This window comes from Xenopus laevis, chromosome 7S (assembly GCF_017654675.1).
Source record: "Xenopus laevis strain J_2021 chromosome 7S, Xenopus_laevis_v10.1, whole genome shotgun sequence".
NCBI classification, from domain to species: Eukaryota; Metazoa; Chordata; class Amphibia; order Anura; family Pipidae; genus Xenopus; species Xenopus laevis.
Window position 1 is genome coordinate 69,356,155 of NC_054384.1, and position 27,980 is coordinate 69,384,134.

The following is a 27,980-nucleotide window of genomic DNA, read 5'->3' on the forward strand; positions in this document are numbered from 1 at the left end:
AAATGCGGCCGTACGGAGGGCAGCGGGTCACAGCTGCGTGTCACGCACCAGGGCCCGTCCCCCTCTAGGATCGCTGCTGTATGGAGCCGGCACTTTTCCAAAGGGAGAAGTTGTCCGAAGGCCAGTAAGGGTGAGATTTGGGAAGGATGTGTATTGGCTCTCAGTATTACATAGGTTCCTAAAAGTCCTAAGGAGGATAGTAGGACTAAAGGTGGCCATACACGGATAGATCCGCTCGTTTGGCGATGTCGCCAAACGAGCGGATCTCCCTCCGATATGCCCACCTTGAGGTGGGCAATATCGGGCTGATCCGATCGTGGGCCCTAGGGCCCAACGATCGGATCCTTCACGTTCGCAAACGGGCGGTCGGATCGCGGGACCGCATCAACGAACAGATGCGGCCGCGATCCGACGGGATTTTTAACCCCATCCGATCGAGATCTGGCCGACTTTCCGCCAGATCTCGATCGGGGAAGCCCGTCGGGGGCCCCCATACACGGGCCAATAAGCTGCCGACTCGGTCTGTCGGCAGCTTTTATCGGCCCGTGTATGGCCACCTTAACACAGTAGTTTTATGTTGTTTCCGTTTCATTTTTAGGAACCAAAGAGAAACATAACCATTTCCTGCTCTATAAGAGCCTTATCCTAAGTTCTCTCCCTCCCCCTCTATATGTTATCCCTGCCAAATCCCTATCCCAATACCCACAATAAAGATACACACAATGACATTGTGGTTAATCTGTGTAATTCACAGCTTTATTAATAATTAGATAAACTGCGCTTTTTGATCGCAAGGAAGGCAAAAAACCTCTGAGAAGCGGATTTCCTTCACTAGAGGGAAAAATTCCTTCCTGACCCCTTAAAGGCGATCGGATTTGCTCCCACGATCAATGCGCCAAATAGAATCAAGGGAAGCGGGGGGGGGGGGAATATGGTAAGGTAAGGGACTGCAGTGAAAGGATGAGAAAGAGAAGGGAATATGGCAGCATAAACAAGGGCACATTTAAGCCGCACGATGAATGCTGCATTCCTTTCCATTCCATTGGAGGGATGCAATGAAAAGGAATGCAGGGTCTACCAAGTGGCTTAAAGGAGTCCCTGTGTATAACACCATATTTTGGATAAAGGGGAGGAACCACTGGTGGAACTACAGTGGTTGAAAGCACCGCTGGTGAAAGTGCAGTGGATGAAAGGGGGGCATCACTGGTGGAATTGAGATGTCCCATAGTTACTGCTGTTTCCTGAGGATGTGGTGCCTAGACTGAGGTACATCGGTATTTGGTACCGAGGAAACTGCTGGTGGTGCTGGTATCATTGGCCGAGTTGATCCGAGGACCACCTGTAAAACCAAACAAGATAACTCAGACTACGTATTTTTTTACCTTAGCAAGTGATATTCCTGTAAAGTCCTTATAGGGGTATGGGACCTATTATCAAGAATTCTTTGGACCTGGGGTTTTTTGGATAACGGATCTTTCTGTAATTTGGATCTTCATACCTCAAGTCTACTGGAAAATCATGTAAACATTAAATAAACCCAATAGGGTGAATTTGCTTCCAATAACTATATCTTAGTTGGAATCAAGGTTATGAAACTGTTTTATTATTACAGAGAAAAAGGAAATCATTTTTAAAAAAAATTGGATTAGTTGAATAAAATGAAGTCTATGGAAGATGGACTTTCCGTAATTCGGAGCTTCTTGGATAATGGGTTTCCGGATAACGGATCCCACACCTGTAATATTTAGGACTTAGGAGCACATTAAGCACAAATCAGGTGATTAAGCCAAGTGTGGGAAAGAAAAGGATGGATTATGTACTGCACCTGAATATCTCTCATTGTTCTTAATCAGTATGGCCTTGTTGATCTTCTCTAGCTCTTTGTAGAGGTGTTTCAGGTGGGCCTTGATGTATCTGTAGTCCTGCCAGAACTCGTTCTTAAGGTGTAATTTCCACCATTTTGTGATCTTCACGCAGTCCTTGGCCATCCACAGATCGTAGAGTGCAAACCTGATGTCAAAGGTGATCTTGTCCCTGATGCACTCGAGATAAGGGCCCGCGAGTGGATCCTCAAAATCCCTGATCTCAAAGATGTCCAGATCAGGCGAGATCCACGGTGCGGGCTAGAAAAATGTAAGAAGCAAGAAAACATTGAGGTCAGGGCACACACTATGCTAAACCCTGTCAAATTTCTGTTTCGTTGTATTTACACAGAAGATATGACATGTTTAGCATTGGGTTAGCCCCTCCTTTAGCCCCTTGGATACCTTTCGCAGCAGTCAGAAAATAAAATGAGGAAATTAGCTGTGAGCACCTTTACCTTTTCAAAGCGCCACTGGTAGTATTGCCGGCTACTTGCACTCATGCCCATCTTTGATGTTCCTGTAATATAAAATAGAGATTTGGGAAGGTTAGAGTTAACGTAAAGATGTAAGACCCCCAAATAAACACAATAAAGAGGTAAACACAGCAGCATATTTACACCTTATTTAATAAGAACCCTTTTCATTCAGAAACTATGGTTTTAATATGGTTCCAATTAGAAACAAATGCTAACTTATGTATATAGAATGCCCCTCCCCACCAGCTCCCCATGTCCCCATTTTAAGACAATACCATCCCATTTTATTTGGTCCACAAATCAGCCCATTATTTCTGTCAGGGCCCTACTTTCCTCTGGATCAGCAGTTACACAAAAGGTAGACCTTGATGGACGTGTGTCTTTTTTCAGCCTCATCTACTGTGTAATACATATTACAGATGGGAACAGGGCCGCCATTAGAAATCACGGGGCCCCGTACAACAACATTTTCGTTGCCCCCTGGGCCCTGCCCACACTTGTGCCCGAGCCCCACCCTAGATACCACCCACTCCACATCACAGTTAAAAGACCACACAGACATCAGCGCTAAAAAAGTAACCCCCCCCCACACACAAGTTATAAAACGCAATTATAAGTTAAAGAAAATAGCGCTAAAAATCAGCGCTAAAAAAGTAACCCCCCAGCCAAGTTATAAAACGCTATTATAAGTTAAAAAAAAAAAACCATTGGCGCCATGGCCCCCCCATAAATGTTTTTTTTAAAAAGCATTGGTGACAGAGCCCCCCTTACAAGTTAAAAAAAATTGGGGCCCCAAAAAATATTTTTTAAAAAAACATTGGTGGCAGGGGCCTCTAGAATATTATAATAAAACATTGGTGGCCAGGGGATTTAAAAAAATAAAACACAAATTGGTGTTCAGTAAAACTGAACTCATGGCTTCAGGACTTAAACTTCGCCTCTTTTCATGACTTTGGTCTTTTCGCCGATTCGGGAGTTCGGCTTCGGCTGTTTTCATGACTTCGGGTCCTTTGGCTGCTCGGCTTTTCGGCACTTCCGCATTTCGGCTGTTTGGAACTTGGAAAATGGCCACATGGCTCGGGCGCTCTCAAGGGGGCCCGGCTCTTTCAAAAGTGCAGCACTGCTGGGCCCCCCTTCATGCCAGGGACACTTGTCCCCCTGTCCCACCCTGATGGCGGCCCTGGATCCTTACCTTCTTCCAAATAACCCGCAATGGGTTGGGCAAGTTGTTCTTCTGCTCCTGATGAACGTTGATAGTCTTTAAAAAGACTTTTGTGTTTCTTCTTTATCTCCTTCTGCTCCTGGGAATCGCTGAGAATCACTAGGAATCACTGGGAATCACTAGGAATCACTGGAAATCACTAGGAATCGCTCGTATTTCACTTTATGGGAAGAGAAAGAGAGAGAAGAGATTGTGAACTGAACCCTCTCTGCCATATATATATCCGTATATACTGGATTTCCCTTAATAGCTCAATACTGCTCTACTGAATATAGTTGTGTCTTATAAATAACCAGTAACACCAATCAGCAGCAACTTTAATAGAAGGAGCTGATTGGGAGAGACAGAATTTATTGGTGCAATCAAGGGCCCTAGACACCCCTGCTAATCTAGGTTGGGTCCTGGTGACACAATGCACAAACTAATAGTTAAATGAACACTTGGAATCACCCTCATTAATTTCTTTGCCAATTGCTTTCACCAGGGCTCAATTAAATTGGTTTTAGAATTGAGCGGGAGCGATCATTTGGGAGTGAGCATTTGGTTGGCCATACACTGAACTGGAAATCACATGGGATCAAAACATCCCAAATCCCCCTCTGTGCCATTGCTGTAAAGCTGTATGTTACTGGCAGGGTGTAATAGGGGCAGAAGAAACTGGTTCCCATTAGAGGCCCAGGTGAGTAATGGGCCCACTGGGGCTTTTCATAACCAGTCAAGCTCTGATCATTGCCCCTGCACCCATAACACAAGGAACCCTAATTCTAGGCTTGTGCTACTTGTCTTTCTTCTCAGGTCCTCCCTTACCCAATCATCTACTCTAATGCTGAGGCCACTAGGATGAGTGATGAGTGGGACAGTTGGCCAATGGCAGTTGGAAAAATGGCAGTTGACAGTTACAGCTAAAGAGCAGCAGAGTAAATGGTCTAACATTTCAAAAGCTGTAACAAGTAAACAAGAAATACATACTATATTCTATAACTAAATGCCACAGGGGGTGCTGGGAATTGTAGTTAAGGCACAGCTAGATAAGCACAGGATTAGAGTTGGTGGGACAGCAAGTTCTCATGTTGTCTCACTCCCCTTAGCAATGGCACACAGGCAGATTTTGGGTACTTTAGCACCCACAAGTTTTAGTAGTCTGGGAAGGGGCGTTTTCAAATCTCCATCATTGATTGTACCCTTCCTTGTATTTGTACCCATTTGTACCCCCTGATGGTTTATAACCAAAAATACCCCCCCCCCCTTTCCAATGAAATTGGAAAAGATGGAACTGGAAAGATAAACTGACATCTCCAATGGACAATTTCATGACAAGCACCTTCCCAGACAATTACAATAGCAGGCAATAGTGGGGCAATTTTGGGAGCTTTGGCTCTAGACTAAAGTCCGGACTGGGATTTAAAAATGGCCCTGGCATTTGAGACACACACAGGCCCTCACAGCCCCCCCCCCAGCAGCCCAATAAATAGTGACTGTCTATGGCATCTTACAGCAGCCCCTTTGGCATTTGCCAGATCCCACAGATTGCCAGTCCGGGCCTGGCTCTAGTCCCCGCACTACTATAAATCATGGAAGCCACACTGCCCAAACTATCCCCTTGTATCATTGACTTTATGCCCCCCCCCATAAAGTCTGTTCCACTTACCTCTGAATCCAGAAATGAAATACTGGTCACTTGTGCCTGAGCTGTTAAGTCACCTTCCCTGGCAGCTTTCAGCCAATCAGTGCTGAGCTGGGAGTGATGTCATCCTCAAGTAAGGCATGATATACCAGTAATTGGCAGCCAATCACATCAGTCACACACATGTGCATTTATGAAAATACAACAAATAGACATTAAACATAACCAGTCATAGAACCAGGGCCACCATCAGAACTCACTGGTCGCTGACTGGACTCTCCCATGCCCAATGAAGGAAGGTCCTGCTGAGATCTCCTCTCTTAGCCCATCAGCTACAACTCTGCTACTGGTTCTCGCTTTGAATGCTGGGAATTGTAGTTTAGCAGTGGCTAGAGAGATACAGTTATGGGATCACTGAGGCAGACAGTATTATTCTGTTGGGAATATGTTTTTTCACTTTACTCTTTTGCAGCTCTTTATGTTTGAATTGGAATAATTTTCTTGTTTCAAATGTTCTACCTCCCTAGCATCCAGGCAGAGGCTTAAATAGACATAGAAAGGCATAGTATCCCTTGAAGCTGGCAGCCTATTGCCACAGCCTATTGTTACTTGTCTATAGAGACTGAGACTAGAGCTGCACCCAACAAATATGCTTTAGTAGGGTGCAGCAGACCCAGCAAGGGCCTAAACATTCCCCTTATGCCGTGCACCCTATCCTTTTTTTAATTTAAAAAACTAAATTTATAGGCACCCGAGGGCCGCCCCCCAAAACCTGCCGCCTTAGGCACAGGCCCTCGGGTTTCTTAATATAAATACGCCCCTGTCCTCTCCAAGAGATAACACGGCACCTACATCAGTAGCAGTTTCTGGAAACCGCAGATATTTTGTATGTACAATACTGTAGCAGGTGCTGAGGAAGGCATCCACCTTCTAATTAAATCTGACAAGGACAGTCAAAGTAAACTTTATTGTAATCTCAGCAGTATACGGATACACAGTGAAATGAAACGACGTGGCTCCAGCTAGTATATATCACAAAAAAGCACATAGAATACACAATAAATATTTAAACATTTGAAATGTGCAATATATTGGCAGAAATTGGATATATACATGTGTAAACCTTTATGGCAGCGACATTATCTGAAATAGTGGCTATGCATAGAACTCCGACCATGCCATGGCTAGATATTGAAAATGCGGGCCTAGCTCCATTGGCACTGAACCAGATCATCTGGATCCCTGACAGAGACAGGAATATACCTGACCATCTTCCCCCTACAACAATACAATCACTACAACTCTGGGACAAATACAGGGAAAAACTACATTATTCTGCACATTTCTGGCAAACAAGAAATTTTCACCAGGGGTAGAAATACGAGATTTCCTTCCCTGGACTGAAAATAAAGCTTACTTATGTACAACCTTAGTCCAAGGGCGAGAGACACGTACCTTTCAGGATCTCAAAGACAGCCTCCAGATACCAAATAGCCAACTCTTCCGTTATTTACAAATACGCCATTTTATATCTCATTCATTTTTGCAAGGCAATGCCCCGCCGCCAGCCCCCTCACAATTCTCTCTTGTGCAACTCCTCGGATCAAACTACACACCTGATATCAAGATTGTACAACAGGCTCTCTGAGGACAATACCACTCTAGCACAAAAAGATATGACCAAATGGGAGGAGGATGTGCAGGAGACAATTGAAAGCGAAAAGTGGCAGATAATCTGGGAGAAGGCCAGTAAGACATCAGTCTGTACTATAATACTGGAGAAGGCCTATAAACTGATATTTAGATGGTACTATACCCCCCTCAAAACTGGCCCACCTCTCGAGAAACTCCCTCTCCCCACAATGCTTTGGAGGATGTGGAGAGCGGCGTACATTCTACCACATGTGGTGGACCTGTGAGATAGTTAAAGCTTTCTGGAGAATGGTAGCCTGTACCTTGTTAGCTATTTTCAAACACCACATTGAGCCAGAGCCCTTGTCATTTCTACTGGGTCTGAAAACCTCTGCATCAAATAAACTAGCGACATATGTAATTGCAGCAGCAAAAACATTAAGGGCTGCCAAGTGGAAGAGTACCTCTCTACCAAACCAGCAAGCTCTCCTCACTAAAGTAAAATGGATAAGAAATATGGAAACTATTAGAGCATACTTACAGGGCAAAGACTACCAAAACGGTCTATTATGGCTCCCCTGGGCAGAATTTGAGACATCCCAGTCGGAAATGAACTGATTCACGGACCTGGCTCCTCTGCATTCACCCTCTGACCCCCCCCCCCCATTTACCTTTTTCCTCTCTTTTCTTCCCCCCTTTGGGAACTATAGAAAAGCACCGTTAACGGCTTAGGTAACACCGATTTACGTAACTCCGGTCAAATAAAAGTAGATAACAACATGCTTACTTAATAAATATGAAGGTTTATTTGTTGCATAGAGTTATATATTCAGAATGCCTACAATTTTGACATGTCTATCTGTGATAATGTAACCGGATTCTCAACTTACATGATCATATGTATTCTTATGATATGCTTATAAAAGTTTTACAGAAAATAAAAATCTTTAAATAAAAAAAAAAAAAAATTGTGTGGGGGGTTAGTTTTTAGCGCTAATGTCTATGTGGGCTTTTTACTGTGATGTGGGCTTGGCAGAATCTGGGGTGGGCCTTGGGCACTGGGCCCAGGTTCTATAACCATATAAAGGCACAAGGCTGCAGGTTGAGTTATACAGGGATCTCTCTGTACAGGCTTTGAGCAAACTTACGGACTGTTCCAGCTAAACTGTACAGGGGAATACATATGCTGCCATAGTTTTATGGGATCTCTCTGTATAGGCTATGGGCAAAATAGCAAACAGGGACAGTTCTTGCTGAATTGTGCTTAGTACAGGGGAATACCTATGCTGCCATTGCTGAAGCATTGTTCCTGGCGTGGTGTTCTCTTCTTCCCGCGAAAGGGAATGTGCCGCTATATTGTGGAGCAGTCCGGGCATAGTGTTTCAGTCTGGCGGCTGCATCTGAGCATGCTCTCTGGGTCTTGTTGCCACCCATAGTGTGTAGTGGTGTCGGAGTATTTGGGATTTGGCCAAATCCCAGAATCCTTCATTAAAGATTCGGTTGAATACCATATTGAATCGGAATCTTAATTTGCATATGAACAGTGACGGGAATGTAAAAAGTGGAAAAAACATTTTTACTTCCTTGTTTTGTGACAAATAGTTACGTGATTTCCCTTCCCACCCCTAATTTGAATATGCAAATCCTAGATTCAGTTCATAAAGCTTAGTACAAAGGAATACCTATGATTTTTAAAAATGACTGCCTTTTTCTCTAATAATAAAACAGTGTCTTGTACTTGATGGTAATTAAGTTAAAGTTTATATGTTTTTATCAGAATTAAGAGATGGAGATCAAAATCCCTTCTAGGGCTGGACAAGATTATACAGAAAATTGAATTTATGAAAATCTCTCTCAAAATGTTTTCCCTGCTGGTAATAAAAAGTTCCTTAAGTTCCCCGAAGTTGCATTTTGGGAACAAAGTGCAGAGTATGTTTTCCGACTGGCGATTTACTTTATTGCCGGTGGCAGAACAACCCGGATGCACCCAAAGAAGGAGAGAGCAATGGAGGGGAGGAGAATGCAACGAAAGGGCGGGAAGAGAAAGCAACGGAGGGGAGGGTGACGAGGGAGGGGAGAGCAAAGGGGAGTAAGGGGTGCGAACCCGGCTAGGGGAAGGCAGAAGACATTTTTAAAGGTAGCTCCCAGCGCCCCCCTTTCATTGCGTCGTAGGACCTGCCTCTTCTGCCTGCTCCTAGTTCTGGCCCTGGCCAGTGGAAAAACATTTCAGGGATATGTTTCACCCATGGTAGCACAAATTGAAACGTGGGGATCATATCTCCCAGTGTGCCATTAGTCTTTAAAGGCATTCACAAGTTATTGCAGTGTAATTACCAACTTATGCTCCTAGATGGCAGTGTAGAGTTGGGTTGGATTTATGTTACCTGTATATATAGTGTTTGGCCACTAGGGGGAGTAGTGAAACACATAGAAAGGGGTGGAGTTTAGAAAAGAATTGGAGACAAAAAACACAGGGACAGATGTGCATCACAGGATGAACATCTACTGAAGAAGCCACCTTGCAGGAGAACCACAACCAGGACCCAAGTGAGTAGGAAGTGTGAGGCTCAGTTAGCATAGGTTTAGTTTTCTTATAGTGCACTGTAGCAGTGTTATGAGTCAGGTCAGGACAGTGAACCAGAGGTTTTTGTGTGGGCTAAAGGGTTATGGGCTCATATTGGTGGTTGTGTGCATTTTGCAAAAAAAGTCTATGGTTCTGTGGGGTGAACCTACAGTTAGTGGGAGTTTTGGACTTGGAACCTAAAGTATGTTGGTTTCTAAAGTGACCTTCAATTTGATCTTTTTCCCCTTCATTTTTTTTAGTCTATATCTTGTTACAGAAATGGAATTGTACAAAAATTACGCCAGATTTGAAAAGTTTATGTTGTCCAAAAAAACCCATAATATAGGTTTTTTAATGGATTTTATTTACATACATTTGTCTTTATCAGGAATATGCAAGTGAGAAGCTGAAGAAAAGAGAAGGATATAGCAGAAGGGATAGAAGAGAGATCAGAAGACAGAGGAAGACGTTTGCCTGGGACACTCTCATGGTAAGTATTATGGCTTTGGTCGGTACAGAACATGTTTGTATTTAGTCCAGCATTGCTGTGGGAGATATTGGGGGGTTGATATTGTGGGTTATTCTTTGCATAGAGCCCATTTTTTAGGTTTTTAGTGTGATGTGGTTGGTGTAAAATTCTACAGAACGTTGTTTTCATGTTATATACAGTATATATTGTGGTAGTTCTAGGATCACTTGCTTAAATTTTGTTTTACAGGTATGGGATCTGTTATCTGGAAACCTGTAATCCAGAAAGCTCTGAATGTCAAGAAGGCTTTCTCCCATAGACTCCATTTTATTCAAATTATCCAAAATTTTAAAAGCAGTTTTCTTTTTTCTCTGTAATAATTAAACAGTACCTTGTACTTGATCCAAACTAAGTGATAATGAATCCTTATTTGAACCAAAATCAGCCTATTGGGTTTATTTATTGTTTAAATGAATTTCTAGTAGACTAAAGGTATGAAGATCCAAATTATGGAAAGAGACCTCATTTTGTGTGATTATTTGCAGAGGGTTGTGAGTATTATCTTTTGAGCGGCTGGGAGGATTATGTTCAAATCGGCTTGGTGGATTATCTTCAGAACGGCTGGGAGGATTATCTTCAGAGTGCCTGGATTATTTTTGGAGCCCTTTGAGGATTATCTTCAGAGCACCTGGGAGGATTATCTTCAGAGCATCTGGGAAGATTATCTTCAGAGCATCTGGGAGGATTATCTTCAGAGCAGCTGGATTATCTTCAGAGCAGCTGTGAGGATTATTTTCAGAGTGGCTTGATTATCTTCCGAGAGGTTGGATTATCTTCAGGTCGGATGGGAGGATTACCATCAGAATGGCTGGGAGGTGTATCTTCAGGCTATTGACACGTGTGGATTATCACAGAGGTTCGCGACACGTTTTGTTTTTAAAATAAAAAAATGCCTGAAATTGAAACTGCTAGCGTATTTATGCAGCGGTCGGCTTTTTTAAAAACTGCACTGAAACTGCGCCGAACATCCGCACGTGTATCCATAGCCTCAGAGCTGCTGGGAGAATTATATTCAGGTCGGATGGGAGGATTTTCTTTGTTGTGATTGAGCGGATGATCTTCATATGGACTGAGTGAATTATCCGCAGTGCAGATGGGAGGATTATTTCCGGAGCGGTTGTGCGGATTATCTTCATAGCGGCTGGGAGGATTATCTGCAAAGTGTCTAGAACGATTCATTTAGGAGCGGCTGGGAGGATTATCTTCAGAGTGGCTGTAGAGGTAGGCAATTTTGGTGCTTTTTTTTTAAAATTGGCACTTCCGAAGGGCCCAGCGCACAACCCAGCCTCCCTTTAAAGAGGTGGTTCACCTTCAAACAACTAGTTGTTTTCCGATAGATCACCAGAAATAATGACATTTTCCAATGACTTTCTATTTTCTATGTGTCACAGTTTTTCTAATATTGAAGTGTAAAGTGTCATTTTTCACCTTCTGAAGCAGCCCTGGGGGTCGCCGACCCTGTAAACTGTTCTAAATGGATACATTTAGTTGATACATTTCTTATCTTTGTCCCTGCTGAGCAGAATCTCTGGGTTTCATTACAGGCAGCTGTTAGAATTTATACAATAGTTGCTAATACTCCAGAGATGCTGCTGAGAAATGTATCAACTTAATGTTCCAAAACTGTAACAGTTCAGAGTCTGCACCTGATTTACTGAGCTGCTAGAATCAAACACCAGAGACAGGAACATTCAACTTTCAACATTCAACAGTAAAAAATAAATAATGGAAAGTAATTGAAAAAAGTCTTCATTTCCGGGGAACAATCTAAAAACAACTGAATTGAAAAAAGTGTTTGGAAGGTGAACAACCCCTTTACAGAGGGTCCAGTATATCCATTTAGCTGTAAATTTAGTGACATATTCAGGGGCTGTAGCTGAGATTTCCTCAGAATGGTATAATTCACTCATTTTGTTTATCCAGTCCTGGATTATTGGGGGCTGCAGCGATTTCTATCATGTGGGGATCAGCAGTTTTGACACATTGAATAGATGAGGTGCTATAGTAGAGAGGGACGGTGAAACATTTCTGGGACCATATAAAGGAACAAGGAAACAGGCTGAGTTATACAGGGAACAATGAGTATATTTTGTGTATTATAATGCATAATGTACCCCTACTGTAAATTATAAGGATTTGAGAATCCATATAAAGGCACACGGCTGCTGGTGAGTTATACAGGGAACTATCGTTTAACTCATGTGTTATGTATTATAACAGAGACTGTGCACCCTATACTGTCTGTCATTCATAAGGATATTAGAAGTGATTGAGGGGTTCTGTGACAATATAAATGCACAAGAGTGCAGGTTGAGTTACACTGGGAACTGTTACAAATGTATTATAGGGCATAATAAACCCCCATTGTAAATTATAAGGCTATAGACATCACATATAAATGCACAAGGCTACAGGCTGAGTTATACAGGGAACTCTGAGTATTGTGTATTATAAGGGATATTGTACCCCCACTGTAGATGATAAGGATATTTGTAGTAGGGCCCCTTGCCACAATTGTTTTTAGCTCTTTATGCCCCAGGTCACCAATGTTTTTACTTTTTAGGGCCCCTTTGTCACCATTGTTTTTAACTCTTGGGGCCGCTTTGTCACCAATGTTTTTAATTTTTAGGGCCCCTTGCCGCCAATGTTTTTAACTCTCAGGGCCCCAGGCGACCAATGTCTTCAACTCTTATGGTCCCAGGCTATCAAAGTTTTTAACTCTTAGGGCCCCTTGCGACCAATGTTTTTAATCTTACGGCCCCTTGTCACCAATGTTTTTAACTCTTAGGGCCCCAGGTGACCAATGTTTTCAACTCTTAATGCCCTAGGCCACCAATGTCTTCAACTCTTATGGTCCCAAGCTATCAAAGTTTTTACCCTTAGGGCCCCAGGCCACCAATGTTTTAACTCTTATGACCCCGGGTCACCAATGTTTTTAACTCTTAGGGCGCTAGGCCACCAATGTTTTTAGCTCTTAGGGCCACATGCCACCAATGTTTTTAACTCTTAGGGCCCCGGGCCACCAATGTTTTTAACTCTTAAGGCCCTAGGCCACCAATGTTTTTTTTAACATTTAAGATTTAAAGGAGGGGAAAGTATTTTCATGAGAATTGTCACCTGATCGTAGCAGAGATTTTCCATAGGCAACACATTTCCTCGTTTACCATTGCCTTTATTCGGACCGTCGAGTGTTTGACCAAAGTATTTAACCCACTGCCTCATATTTACACATCAGAAATGCGGAAAAGTTCTACTAATAAATTTGATTTAGGTTGAGTTAGGTAACTGTTTAAAGAGTCTACCTCGACCAAAAGTTACTGTTCCAGGTTCATGTCCATGTGAACTTTGGTACTGAGTGGGGGGGGGGTTTCGTGGATCCAGGGGCAGGGTTGGCCCAACTTGCCCCAATCCTTCCTTATTACCTCATCAAAGGGCTTCCTCGCCTAGCAAACAATGGAGTGTGTCATTGTGGGGGCAGGAAGAAATATAATACTCCTCCATCGCTTTAGCAGGAATCCCCCACCCCAAAAGGATGTCTCATAACCTGGAGAGAGTGGTAACCAAAAAACAAATCCAGCACAGGCATTCCCCAATATCAAGCACCTTCATATACTAAATGTCTGGTATAGTATAAATAGGCTGGTGGGAAGTGGATGGAATTCCAATATTAAGAGGGCAATGGACTTGAATGGAAATGCTTACATTGTGGCCTATGGAGTAAAGAAATTTTGTAGTTCCTTGCAATCATTTGAGATCAACATGTGTCCCTATGTCTTTCATCCCCATCAATGTACATATGAAGCAAATAACCCTGCAGAGATATTAACCCATTCCCTTCATCAAATAAACCACTGTATCAGCACCACAACCCAGTTTTACCCTTACACTGCCATTTTGAGCAGCTCCCAGCAGTATTAATTGCCCCGTCACACAACCGGTCAGTCATCTTTACAAGAATGAGGCACAGGAGCCCCTTCCCTCAATATTCACCATAGGGATTAAAGAAAAACACAGAGACTTTTTTATGGGGAAACCTGTCGGAGAGCACAGGATTTATTAAAATGAACAGCTAATTTATATTTGGGCATCCCTAACGACCAATGATCCAGAGGAAGGCGAAAAACCCTAGAGTACTATGGGGACCAATCTGCACTGTAGGTAAAAATTCCTTCCTGACTCCTAGAAACGGCAGTCGGTTTTACACCCTGGATCATTTAGGATTCAGGCCATGGTGTTGGGTCGGCGGCAGCAGCAGCAGCAGCAGCAGGTGAGTCTTTGGGTGGAATGCTGAAAAGAAAAGATATAGAAAGTGTTGACAAAAGAATAAAGACATACTTGTTTCCTTATGATATTAAAGGCTATAGGTCTTGATTTAAGAACGCACTATTCGTTGGGCCTGTGGGGACTGTTTGGGTCTCTCTACACATGGAATGCCTTGGCCTATTATGAATCTCAGTCTGAGCCTGTGCCATTTATTCTTTTATACGCTTTGATCACCTGGCGCCAGTCCATTATCCAGTAGCAACCCATTTCCAAAGGTGGATATCTAAGCCAGATGTCCATCAGCCCTATAAGCGTTACCTACCTCCCCTGTTATTGGCCTACTATAGAATCTACACTTTATCTGCAGACTTTTATCTCTGTCAGCAACCTCTTACAACCTAAAGACAACCAAACATTGGTCTATGGGGTGCCCTCAAAGTAATCAGCCTGCGGCCTCAACAGACAGTGTATGATTTCCTTTTATTGTTCTGATTGAAAATGCTCAGAACAGCAGGAAGTAAAGTGGAGCTGCATTGGACAACACGAGGCATCTCTAGATAATGGGTAATTGTCAGTAAATTGATACATTACCCAAACTCTCCGGAGCATCTTCATGATGGCCTTCCTGAACTGTTTTCGGAGGGTCGGCCTCTCCAGAGGGTCTTTGATGATTTCTTCCACCTCAGGAGCTTCTTCTTCTCCATCAACTCCCTCCTCTTTCTCCTCCACTGCAGGAGATTGCTCTTCCGTTGTCTTCTCCTCCACTCTAGGGGTTTGATTTTCATCTGCAGAACCTCCTACTTCTGCTCCCTCTTCTTTCTCCTCCTCTTCAGGAATTTGCTGTTGTTCAGCGGGAGGAGCTGTTTCTTCATTTGTTGGAGCATCCTCCTCTTCTTTATCTTCAGCTCCTTCTTCTTTCTCCTGAGAGGCAAGAGCTTCCTCTTCTGCTGCTCCAGGAGCTGCTTCTTCCTCTGCTTGCTCCTCCATCATCTTCTCCTCCACTGCAGGGTCTTCAGCGGGAGCTCCTTCCGCTTCCTCTTCCTTGTCCTCTGTATCAAGGGCTTCCTCATCTGCTGCTGCAGGGGCTCCATCCTCCTCTTCTTCAGCTGCAGGACTGTGTGCTTGTTTCTTACTAGGTTTAAAGGGAAGAAAATGAAAAAAATGGGTCATTATTGTAATTTGTTTCCAAAGTATTGCAACTACAATTCTGATGACTGGAGGATTAAAATAGCCTTGTACCTAAGAAATATCATTATACCTGCTACATACCTGTCCCTACTGTAACACATTGGGCAGTTACTGAGCTGAGTAAGTTCCATGCTAGACTTCACCCAGTGATACATGCTGAGATACATGCTATGGTTGTAGGGACCTAAAAAAGTTCAACAAGTTTCTGTGCTATTTACTATTAGTATGGCCAAAGCACCCAGAGGTACGAGAAAACATCTATTTTTTTTTTTTAATATGTTATGTGCCAGTAAGTGTAATTGAAAGTGTTAATTGCAGAATACATACCCAGCCGCTTTCTTTAGCTTCAGCTCCCTCAGGAACTCATGGTGAAGCTGGGTCAGATGTTGGTTGATAGTCTGTGAGCGCAGGGGAGGCACAAGGATAGGAGCAAAGGGGAAAGAAAGGAGACAATTAGGATTATGCCTGTATATGTGCTGCTAATAGTACCTTTATATGCTGAGGGCAGTGAGGGTGTGGGATTCCCTGCCGGCAGCTGATGTTGTGAAATTATAATTATGAGCATCAGCCTTTTCTCATCATAGGGAGAAAAAACCCCAAATTACCCCTTGTGCCGTTGTCCCGATTGCAATAGACCAATCAAAGTTCATTATCTAGCGGTTAAACACCCAAGAAAAGCATCAGGGACAGTGATCCCAGGTGAACTTACATTCTCCAGCCGCAGATACTCAAGCTGCTTCCTCCGGTTTTGCACTCGAGTTGGATGATCCTGTGGAAGAAGAGAGTCAATGTTAAGCGCTTCTTTGTACCAATGCCATTATTGTGGCCATGTGAACGCTTGTGATAAAACCATTTTTGTTTCTGGTAAAAATGGCACTTGGATGGGAGACTTTAGATGCCCCCAGGGGAGCAGGAGATACAATGAATGATAATGTTCTAGATTATTATAGAGACTCAAAGTGAATAATAACCTCTCCTATAATAATAATTATACAAGTGACACTTACAGGAGGCAGCTTCGCAGATTTCCTGAGGGCGGCATATTCCCTCTTAATCACTTCCTGTAACATAAAGAAAGAAGCAGTGTGAGATAAGAGCTGGCAATCTAATATCATTTGTTCCCTATTCATCTAAACATCTATTCTGCATTACATACCAGTGAGTTGAGCATTTTCCAGAAATGCATGATGTTCTCTTTGGCCCTCATCCTCGGGTCCACATCACATGTTAGAAGGAAGTGCTTTCTGAAAAAGAAAGATCACTGAATGTTAATAAAACATTTTCCAGCTGTATTGCCCTTGCAGTTACCCCTGGGGCAATAGCAAATGATTCCCAACATGTAACAAGTCCATTTATGTTTTACTTACAGGACGATGTTCTCGCCGAATTCGACCCGGTAGTGATGTTCTGCGGGAAAAACACAATTCAGTTAAATACTGAGCTAAAGGGGGAAAGGAATTCACAAATAATAAAACAATGGCACAACCTTAGGAACTGATAAATAATAGAGGATTTTACCATAATAAGAAGCGAGGGCCTCAAAGTCCGTGTGTTCCCCCCTGAAGTCCTTCAGGACGGAGTACAGCGTCTGTAAGTAAAAAGAAAAAGCATTAGGGACAGAATACTAAGTGGCTCTGGCTCTGAGGAGAATAGAGACAGAAAGGGGTTTGGGTTTTTATGGGGCAGACATGCCAGGAATAAGGGCATTTAATTCTGAAAATTTAATAAAAGTAGAGATTGGATTCCCTGGATGTCAGTTCTACCTGCACAGAGAAAATTGTTTGGCAGCTCCAACACATATCTATATCTATATCTATATCTATATATATATATATATATATATATATATATATATATATATATATATATATATATATATATATATATATATATATATATATATATATATATATATATATATATATATATATAAATATAGAGTTGCTTTGGGTGTCCACACTCGATCTCCAATAGAGTAGAGGTGCACGATCAATGTTCATAATATGCAGTAGTAATGGATCAGCACACTCATTTTAGAAGTGATTAAAGTGTCTTTAATGGTAACACAGCATTGTTATCCGACGTTTCGGTCCCACCTGGGACCTTGAGAAAGGTCCCCAGGTGGGACCGAAACGTCGGATAACAATGCTGTGTTACCAATAAAGACACTTTAATCACTTCTAAAATGAGTGTGCTGATCCATTACTACTATATATATATATATATATATATATATATATATATATATATATATATATATATATATATATGAACAAACAAGCCGCACTCCAAGGACTTCATTTTGAAAAATAAAGGTGAAGTTTTATTTCAACGTTTTGGCTCCTTATCTGGGGCCGTCTTCAGGAGAATCTCCTGAAGACGGCCCCACTTAAGCAGCCGAAGTGTTGAGAATAAAACTTCACCTTTATTTTTCAAAATGAAGACCTTGGAGTGTGGCTTGTTTGTTCACTGCATACTAATGTGTTGACCAGCACCCAGGCAGCGGTGGATTGTTAAGCGTGCAATATATATATATATATATATATATATATATATATATATATATATATATATATATATATATATATATATATATATATATATAGAGCAAAAAAACCGCACTCACAGGGCTTTCTGAAGGTGCAAAATCAAAAATGATGTTTATTTCAACGTTTCGGCTATTCACTTAAGCCGTCTTCAGAAAGCCCTGTGAGTGCGTTTTTTTTGCTCTATTATTGATTTATTATAACCAGCACCTAGGCAGTTGAGCTTGTTTTGCGTGCACCAGAAATTGGACTATGTGTGTGTGTGTATATATATATATATATATATATATATATATATATATATATATATATATATATATATATATATATATATATATATAAAAGGAAGCAGACAGACAGCTGCTTAAGGAGAGCTTATATAGAAGAGTGAAAGGGAAACACCAGTTCAGATGAGAGAGGATTGTTTTACACTGAGGCATTACCAGAAGAGATGGATTTCTCTGCTTCTTGTCCATCGTTGAAACCTACAGGGACAAATAGACATAATCAGCCAAAATGAAGTCAAGAGTTGTTCCCCTTTAAATGAACTCTTAGTATGATGCAGAGAATGATGTTCTAAGACAATTTGCACTTGGTTTGCCTTTTTATTATTTGTGGGTTTTGAGTTATTGAGCTTTTTCTTCAGCAGCTCTCCAGTTTGCAATTAAAACCATCTGGTTGCTAAGGTCCAAATTACTCTAGCAACCATGTGCTGATTTGAAGAAAAGTAGCAATAACAATAAATGTGTAGCCTTACAGACCATTTGTTTTTTGATGGGGTCAGTGACCCCCATTTGAAAGCTGGAAAGAGTCAGAAAACTATCGAAAACATTTAATGAAGACTAATGGAAAAGTTGCTTAGAAGTAGCCATCCTGTTATATACTAAAATATACATTAAAGGTGAACCACCCATTTAATTATTTCCTTATCTATATTCTCCCATTTGTATGAAACATTGTTCCAGTCAATGATTAAAGCCCATTATTAATGCTGTTGATGGATTGGCTTCTTATAAATACAATATACAGTAACCGTATGGGCTCATATGCACAAAGCCACGTGGGACCCCCCAAGTGAATTGATGACAGACTCTCTGAAGAAGAAATCATGTGCTGAATCAGTTGAATTTGAAAGATTACCTCTTAATGAAGATTCTCCGATGGGGAAAAAATATAGGGGGCGGCACAAGGCCGGGCCACCCCAAGGGGGGTCTCCCTAAGGAACCCCTGGCTCTCTTACACTGTTCAGATAAAGATGTAATTATATGAACAATGGAGAAGCCAAAAAAAAACTCCCAGGTGTTAATGGGCAGGTGTGAATCACTGAAGTTGCGGTCCAAAAATGCAGGAAAGGCACTGTAGCAATCTGTATAGAAAAGAGAATATAAAGGCAAGTTAAGGAATTTAGCGCTTAATATTTCCTATTTAATACAGAGGAAAGCAGAAATGTATTTTCCCCTAAACTTTGAGCTTTGTATCAGTTCCAGCAGGTACTGAGCCTCGGTCTCTAGAATGCTGGAAGTTTCCTCACACAGTCAATTAGCAGACAGCCCTAAATAACTGCCAAAGTCTGTGTCTCCCAACCAGCACTAACATTAAAGGCTTCTCCCAAGCACATTTTAGGGGAAAAATCTCCAAATTCACTAAAATCAGGGAGAGGAGCAACATCTGCTAGTCTGAGGGGGCGTCACCCAACCTTTTCCCCTCTTGTTTTTAATATAGTAAAGGTTATGTGGCAAAATATCTCTCAGAGGGAATATACACTTAACCAACGGACTAAACCAACTGTCAAACCCTAGGTATAAAGTCTCCTCTCTTCTATGGGACCTGCTGTATGTCCCCCACTCATCACCCCCAACTGTCCCCATGGCACGTGCCTCTGCTTCCCACCCCTAGTTCCAGACTTGGATAAAGGGAACATGTATTTAGCTACAATGTTGGTACATAAGAACAGGGCACATACCCAGGGGCAAAGGGACAAATCTCTAAGGAGCCTGTCAGTACTGGGAACATACATTAAGTATCTTATGGTGTGCTACAGGGTCCCCAAAACTTTCCTTCTGTAGATAATGTGAATATTTGCTGGCAGCCCTGCATAACTGCCAAATCCACAAAAAGTCTGTGTCTCCCAACCAGCACTAAGATTAAAGGCATCTCCCAAGCACATTTTAGGGGAAAAATAACCAAATTCACTAAAATCAGGGAGAGGCACAACACCTGCTCATCTCTGTGGGACATTGCCCAAATTCCCTCCTCTTTTTCCACTAAAATAAAGGTTTTTTGGCAAAAAATCTCCCAGAGGGAAAGTACTCTTACCTCTCACCACAGGGCCAACCAACGGACTGAACCAACTGTCACATTTCCAGGTGGAAGTCACCTCTGTCCCCTGCTCTTAAAGGGGAAGTGTCCCCTGTTGATGAGTGAGGATTATATGGCATTTATTTCTAATTAGATGTGCAGCACATACACAGACTATTAAGTACACAGAGCATTGCTTTGTATGTGTGGCCTATTGAGTCAGTGCAGTTACTGCGCTGCCATATCTGTTGGGTCCATTCATTCATCAGCCATGGTTCCAATCAGTGCTGCTGCTGTTGCTCAGTCTGGTAGAACCGGGGGTCCTTGGCTTGTAGGGGGTCCCTTCCTTAGCCTTAATAGTGGGTAGAGATGGTGGATCTCATTGTTCTTTTTATTTATTGCTTACTGAGCATTTTGTGATTATTTGGAATATGTCCAGCCAATCTTGCTCAGGGACTGAGGTTTAAGTCTGTTTCCGGAGACTTAGTATAGTCCGGTAAGTTGGGGTGTTTGTGTTCCAGCATGACCTTGTACGTTAGAGAGAGTCCGTGTCGGTGTATTTATAGAGCTTTATGTTTCAAAGCTGGTTAGTGGTCTACACACAGTATTTCCTATTGATATAGACGTCATGTAATGTTTCAGCTGTCTGTACCTCCACTTGTCCCCAACTTACCGCTTTTCTTTGTTTTTTAGGAGCATGGGGATCTGGTCTATTTCCATGCCTAGAAGGTGCCTTGATTGAAGATTCTGGAGCCCAAAAGCAGTTTTGTATCCCTTATGTTCAATCCCAGGTAAGTAGTCCGTGTTGTTTCTTATTGGGGTCAGTGGTGATGGATATGGAGCCAGTGAACAGTTTTTGTTTAGCTGGTGCCATATACTTAAAGGGGTTGTTTACCTTCCAAATTTTCAGTTCAATTGTTTTCAGATTGTTCCCCAGAAATAAAAACTTTTTGCAATTGCTTTCCACATTATATGAACAACATATGTCAGATTAAAAGCCATCTACATGTTCTTCTCTTCAGCTACCACCTAGCATCTGCAGTGGTCTCTGCAAATATTGGGGTCCTTGCAACACATTTGGGAAGGGAGTGTGGCTTTGGGATAGCAGCTATAGTAGGTAGAGATGGTGCCGTAGTTTTATGGGATCTCTCTGTACAGGCTATGAGCAAACATAGGGGCTGTTCCTGCTGAATTTTGCCAAGTACACTGGAATACCTTTAATAATTGAATAATCAGCCAGTTGATTGGGTCAGTTTCTTAGGTTGAGGGCCTTTGCAGTATCAACTGGAAGGAACCGTTTTCTGTACAGGCTAGCAGACAGGGAGGAATCATTGTGACTGTGGTTGAAGTGTCCGGGATATCTGTATCAGTAATTCCCTTGTAGTTGTCTAAGTCTAGGTGAGGAGAGAAAGTAGGATTGCCAAAGACTGGGATATGGAGAGCGGGGGCGTTAATCCACTTCCCAGTTTTAGAAAGAGTGTCCAGTAACGTCCCTGAACTAGTTGGCTTGTTACATTGTAGGTAAGGTGGTGACCTCATCACCTCACTATACTTTGTATCACAGTGTTGGTCTCTAATTAGTTTCTATTTTGTCCCAACTTGCGGGGAAGTTGTAGAGTACACTGTCTAGTTCCATGTATCAATATATGTTTTTACCTAATAGTATGTAGCAGGTAAGATGCTGCAAGGTAGAAGTTATCTCCAAAATCGCCAAATTTAGTTAAGGCTCGCAGCTTGGTGCTTCAGAGTAGAAAGACATGCACACCCAATTTGGATTCAGGGGAATGTCTATTTTCTGAAAATATATTTTTTTGGGTGAATGTACATTTTTCTATCTTTGCCCCACAAATTAATGCTGTAAATGTGTTGAATTTGCAGTACCTGAAATGACAGACCATGTGGGGGGTCTTCAAAGCTGCGAAAAGACCTGACGTCACGAAAAGACCCGAAGTTGAAGTCCTGAAGCCTCGAAAGGACCCAAAGCCAGGTAAGGAGTACGGTCCACTGATCAGTGTGTTTTTTATTTTATTAAACCCCTGTATTATGTTAATACTATATAGGCCCCTGACCACCAATGTTTCTTTTAAACTTTTAAGAGGGGGCCATGGCCACCAATGTTTTTAGAAACATTTTTGGGGAACCAGGTGCAAAGGTTTTTTTTTTTTTAACTTATAGCGGGAGGGCCCTGGCCACCAATGATTTTTTTAACTTGTAGGGGGGTCCTCACCACCAATTTTCTTTTGAAAAAACAAACCAAAAAAAATGTTTTGGGGGGCCCTTGCACCAATATATGTTTTTTATCTTATGGGGCCCTGACCACCAATGATTTTTTAAAAACTTGTATATGGGACCCTGGCCAACAATGTTTTTGTTTTAACCACCAATGGCTTTTTATAAATTATGTGTGGGGGGGTTAGTTTTAGCACTGATGTCTATGTGGGCTTTTTACTGTGGTGTGGGCTTGGCTGAATCTGGGGTGGGCTTTGGGCACTGGGCTGGGGTTCTATAACCATATAAAGGCTGCAGGCTGAGTTATACAGGGGACTATCACTCATTGATTATAAGGGATAATGCACCCCCTTCTTTAAATGATAAGGTTGTTAGATGTCACTGACTGGCTCTGTGACCATATAAAGGCACAAAGCTGCAGACTAAGTTATACATTGGACCCCGAGTATTACACAGGTATTATATGGTATTGTGTCCCCTACCGTAAATGATAAGAATATTAGCTGTCACTGAGGGGTTCTGTCACCATATAAAGGCACAAGGCTGCAGGTTTAGTTATACAGGGATCTCTCTGTACAGGCTTTGAGCAAACTTACGGACTGTTCCAGCTAAACTGTGCTTAGTACAAGGGAATACATATGCTGCTGGGCCCGAGCCTGAAGGGGGGCCGGCAGTGCTGAACTTTTCGAAAGAGCAGGGCCCCCCTTGCCAGTGCCAAAGCCGTGCCGCCTCATCCCGAAGTCGCGAATAGCCGAAATGCGGAAGTGCGAAAGTTATGAGCGAAAAGACCTAAAGCCACGAAAATAGCCAAAATTGGAGTCCTGAAGCAGCGAAAAGACCTGAAGTCACAAAAGGAGGCAAAGTTGAAGTCCTGAAGCCATGAGTTCAATTCCAACACCAATATCTATGAACAAACTTTGGGGACCGTTCCTGCTGAATTGTGCTTAGTACACAGGAATACCTATGCTGCCATTCTTTATGGGATGTCTCTGTACAGGCTGAGAGTAAACTTACGGACTGTTCCTGCTGAATTGTGCTTAGTACAGGTGAATTCCTATGCTGCCATATTTTTTGAGATCTCTCTGTAAAGGCTTTGCGCAAACTTAGATAATGTTCCTGCTGAATTATGCTTAGTACAGGGGAATACCTATGCTGCCATCATTTTATGGGATCTTTCTATACAAGATTTAATCCAACGTCAGTGCTTTTCCTGCTGAATTGTTCTTAGTACAGAGGAATTCCTTTGCTTACATAGTTATATGGGATCTCTCTGTACAGGCTATGAGCAAAGTTAGGGACTGTTTCTGCCGAATTGTGCTTATTACAGAGGAATTCCTATGCTTCCAAAGTTTATGGGATCTCTCTGTGCAGGCAATGAGCAAAAGTAGGGGACTGTTCCTGCTGCTTGTACTTAGTTCAAGGGAATACCCATAGTTGAATGGGATCTCTCTGTACAGTATATTTAGGGGATTGTTCCTGCTGAATTGTGCTTAGTACAGAGGAATGCATATGCTGCCATAGTTTTTTGGGATCACTCTGTAGCTGTTATGAGCAAACTTAGGGACTACTCCTGCTGATTTGTGCTTAGTACAGGGGACTACATATGCTGCAATAGTTTTATGGGATCTCTCTGTAGAGGACAGTGATCGGAGTTCCCTCTGACCCATGCAATTTGACACTTAACCTTTGACCACCATAGTTGTAGTCACTTATCTGCCTTGGTGGCTCTTGCCACCATCTGCTTTGATCGGAGTTCCATCTGACCCATGCCATATGACAAATACCATTTGACCCATGGCCTTTGACCTATGTCATTTGACCCATGATGTTTGACCACCATAATGGTTGTCACTTGTCTGCCTTGGTGGCTCTTGCAGCCATCTGCTTTGACAGTCTCCTCTGACCCATGACCTTTGTCCTCCACAGTGGTTGTCATTCGTCTGCCTTGGTGGCTCTTGCTGCCATCTGCTTTGAGGGAGTTACCTTTGACCCCTGACCTTTGACCCCTGCCATTTGACCCATGAACAGGGCCCTCTGACCCAAGACATTTGACCAGTGACATTTGACTCATGACCTTTGACCCATGACTTTGACTACCATCATTTGGTTCGCTTATCTGCCTTGGGGACTATTGCAGCCATGTTCTTTGGTGGAGTGCCGTCTGATCAATGACCTTTGACCCATGACCATTGACTACTATCATAGTGGTCGCTTGTCTACCTTGGGGCTTTTGCAGCCATCTGCATTGGTGGAGTGACCTTTGACCCATGTCATTTAAACCATCATCTTTGATACATGAACTTTGACCACCATCGTGTGGATTATCTGCCTGATGGATCTTCCAGCCTCCTGCTTTGATTGATTACCTTTTAACCCATGCCCTTTGACCCATGCAATTTACCTATCTGCTTTGGTGGAGTACACTTTTTGACCCATGACCTTTGACCCATGACCTTTGACCACCATAATGGTTGTCACTTGCCTGCTGTGGTGGCTCTTGCAGCCATCTGCTTTGTCAGAGTCCCCTCTGACCCATGCCATTTTACACATGACCTTTGACCCATGACAGTTGACCATTATCATGAGGTATGCTCATCTGCCCTGTTGGCTCTTGCAGCCATCTGCTTTGGCGGAGTGCCTTTTGACCCGTTACCTATGACCCATACAATTTGACCACCACAATGGTTATCACTTGTCTGCCTTAGTGGCTGTTGGCACCATCTGCTTTGACGGAGTTCCCTCTGATCCATGACCTTTGACCCATGCAATTTAGCCTCCATCATGGGGTTTGCTTATTCCTGTGCTAGACCATCCAGTCAGACCCCTAGCTTACTCTAATGGAGTGCTTTTTGAGTAAACGCCAATCTAAATTCTAGGTATCTTACCCATGACCTTTAGCCCATGCTCTTTATTGCTACATGTGATACCAGATATGAGAGTCGATGAACAAAAATTTAACAAAATCCCTCCAGTTTCTTCTTCTGATCAGCACAACAAAATTTGCAACTGTGCCTTTACTTGGCAGCCTTCAATACCATTGGACCTTCCACATTTGACACGTGACCTTTGACATCCATCATGGGGTTTTCTTATCGGCCGTCGGGGCTCTTGCATCCATCTGCTTTGGTGGAGTGTCCTCTGACCTACGAACTTTGACCCATGACCATTGACCGTCATCATGAGGTACACTCATCTGCCATGTGGGTTCTTGCAGACTTCTGCTTTGGCGGAGTGGCTTACTCTGATCATACTCACTTCATCCCCTCTTCCTGGTTAACCTAACCCTCAACCCTAGTTGCGGGTTAGGTTGTGTCCAGAGTCTAGTGCCTGTTGTGTGCGGGCACTAGACTCTGAGGCCGAGCCGTAATAGCTGACAGACGCTGTGCGCGTGTTGTGTTGGGGAGGCCCATCTCGCACCTTTCTCACCTCCCAAATTGGAACGCCAGGGATTAGCTGATCCCTGGATTGCCTAGGCAGAGTAAGGGCGCCTAGTGTTGGAGCACGGTCCGGTCGCACTCGATGTGAAGCGGCTAAGCCTCGTGGTTGCCAGGGGTTTGCCGTGGTTGATCAGCCTGATGGAGGCCTAGTTTGCAGTGGCACAGTAAGCCCCCAGTGTGGGAGTTGTGTCTCACCCAACACTTACTGGCTGGATAGCAAAGCCAATATGGGGAAAACCCAAAGACAAAGGGGGGACAAAGCAGCGAAGGTGAAGGAGACGCAGGCTAAAAGCAAATCGCTACCCGGCAATAAATGCCGAGGAGGAGAGAGCACTCAGACACAGACAGCGAATCAGGGGAAGATCACGAAGAGCAAGACCTACAGTCCTATATTGCACAACTACCCTCTAAATCGGATTTAAAGACATGCTCCACGAGATGACAAGATCTATTAAAGAGGATATCCAGGATATTGAAAGAGACATCAGTGCCCTTGCCATACGGACGGACAACCTGGAAACAAATATTGATAAGGTTTCTGCCCACCAAAGGTCAATGCATAAACACATCACAGATCAAGATAATAAAATATCTGAATTGCAAAGACAACTGGAAGACCAGGAGAACAGGAGTAGAAGGAACGATATCAGAATAAGAGATGTTCCTGAGGTGTTAGTAAATGATGGGATCCAACCAGACTGCCTCCAAATATTTAACACCTCCTGAAAAGAGAGTCAACCTTAGAGATAGAGATTAGCAGAGCACACAGGGTGCAAAAGTTTAAAGCCACCTAACGCCCACGTGATATCCTGTGTTGCCTTCATAACTTTTCTCTAAAGTGGAGATTTTACTGAAAGCCAGAGAGGCAGACGACGTCTCCTATGAAGATAGCACTTTAAGACTTTTTCAAGACTTATCAAGGCAAGCCTTGCTTAAAAGGAAAATGCTGAAACCACTGACCGTATATTAGAGGGAAAAATATACTCTACAAGTGGGGACACCCCTTCTCCCTCACGGTGATCAAAGATGGAATAACAGCAATTATCGAGATCTCCTGCCGATACTGGAAGTTTATGCAAAAACTCAAATTACCCCAATAGATCTACCCGGTGGCTAAAGGACCCTGAGCACTGACAAAGAAGAATTGTGAACTAAAGGAGGAATGGACCCAAGTAAAGGCCCTAAGAGAACTTTCGGGATATCTCAAGAACCACCCGTGGATGACAAGATTGTCTCCAGAATGATACTGCAATACCATTGGAAGCTTCCTCCTCCTGGAGTGCTAGGAGTTTTTTGAAACCCTGAAAAGTAGAGCCTCAGAGCGACATACCCCAGATACTTATGGATAGAAATAGCTAGAGTACTACATTGATTTAAATAGCTATACGGGCACCCCAAATGAGAATCTGTCCTGATCAAGATATTGGTATGTTCAAGGGCGCAGCAGAGGGCCCCAATCACCTATGATTGATAAGTATTTAAGACCTTATCCTGCCACTGCTGTATAATTTTTCTTCCCAGCTATCTTATCCTCTTTTATAACTTTAAGTTCCTTTCTAATAAGGGTTATGATGCGACTTTTTCAAGGATGATGCCAAAACTTTAAAAACTCACATTAAATAACAAAGTGCTCCATCATAGACAATCATGTGCCCTCATTCAATTAACATCTCAGTGTGAATCATGTGTTCCAATTAAGTGCCTATCACATATAGCGAATCTGCATATATGTTAAAATAAACAAAAGCGTGCTCCTCATGTATATTATCAACAGTGCATAAATATCATCTATGTTATTTCCATAACACAATATTAAACACGTGAATATAATATTTAAATAATCTTTTTGAATACAACCATGTCCGTGTGTATCTTATTTAATTAATAGAGTCAACTATCAATACTGCTTAAAATCATTCCACAAAGATTGTCACCTAGTGTGTATTGCATATCGCGTAAATGGTTCACTTACTTATTATCTGTCATAAAATAGCCAAGTGTAACAGAATACACTTTTAACACACTCTGATTGGTGTTTAATACTGAATCACAAGATGTCTGCTATCCCTTACCATCTGTCATTCCTGACAGTGAGATCTCTCCTCTTT

The 27,980-nt window shown here is 42.6% G+C and overlaps 1 protein-coding gene and 1 long non-coding RNA gene across 2 annotated transcripts in view; one reads left to right on the forward strand and one right to left on the reverse strand.

Moving 5' to 3' along the window:
* The window catches only part of LOC121396443 (nucleolin-like), a 69,621-nt gene extending 50,316 nt beyond the window's left edge, over positions 1 to 19,305 (reverse strand). Inside the window, exons 1-6 of the mRNA XM_041571353.1 lie at positions 19,049 to 19,305; positions 18,352 to 18,393; positions 16,881 to 16,950; positions 16,730 to 16,769; positions 16,519 to 16,606; positions 16,370 to 16,423 (exon numbers count right to left, since the gene is read on the reverse strand). Coding sequence (XP_041427287.1) covers positions 16,370 to 16,423; positions 16,519 to 16,606; positions 16,730 to 16,769; positions 16,881 to 16,950; positions 18,352 to 18,384 — 285 coding nt within the window. The 5' untranslated portion in view covers positions 18,385 to 18,393; positions 19,049 to 19,305. The remainder of the gene's footprint in view (positions 1 to 16,369; positions 16,424 to 16,518; positions 16,607 to 16,729; positions 16,770 to 16,880; positions 16,951 to 18,351; positions 18,394 to 19,048) is intronic.
* Positions 9,813 to 22,133, forward strand: LOC121396445. The gene is made up of 4 exons (XR_005963043.1): positions 9,813 to 9,872; positions 10,397 to 11,132; positions 20,900 to 20,997; positions 22,085 to 22,133. It is a non-coding gene; the product is annotated as an uncharacterized LOC121396445 (long non-coding RNA).
* Positions 22,134 to 27,980: the final 5,847 nt, after the last annotated feature.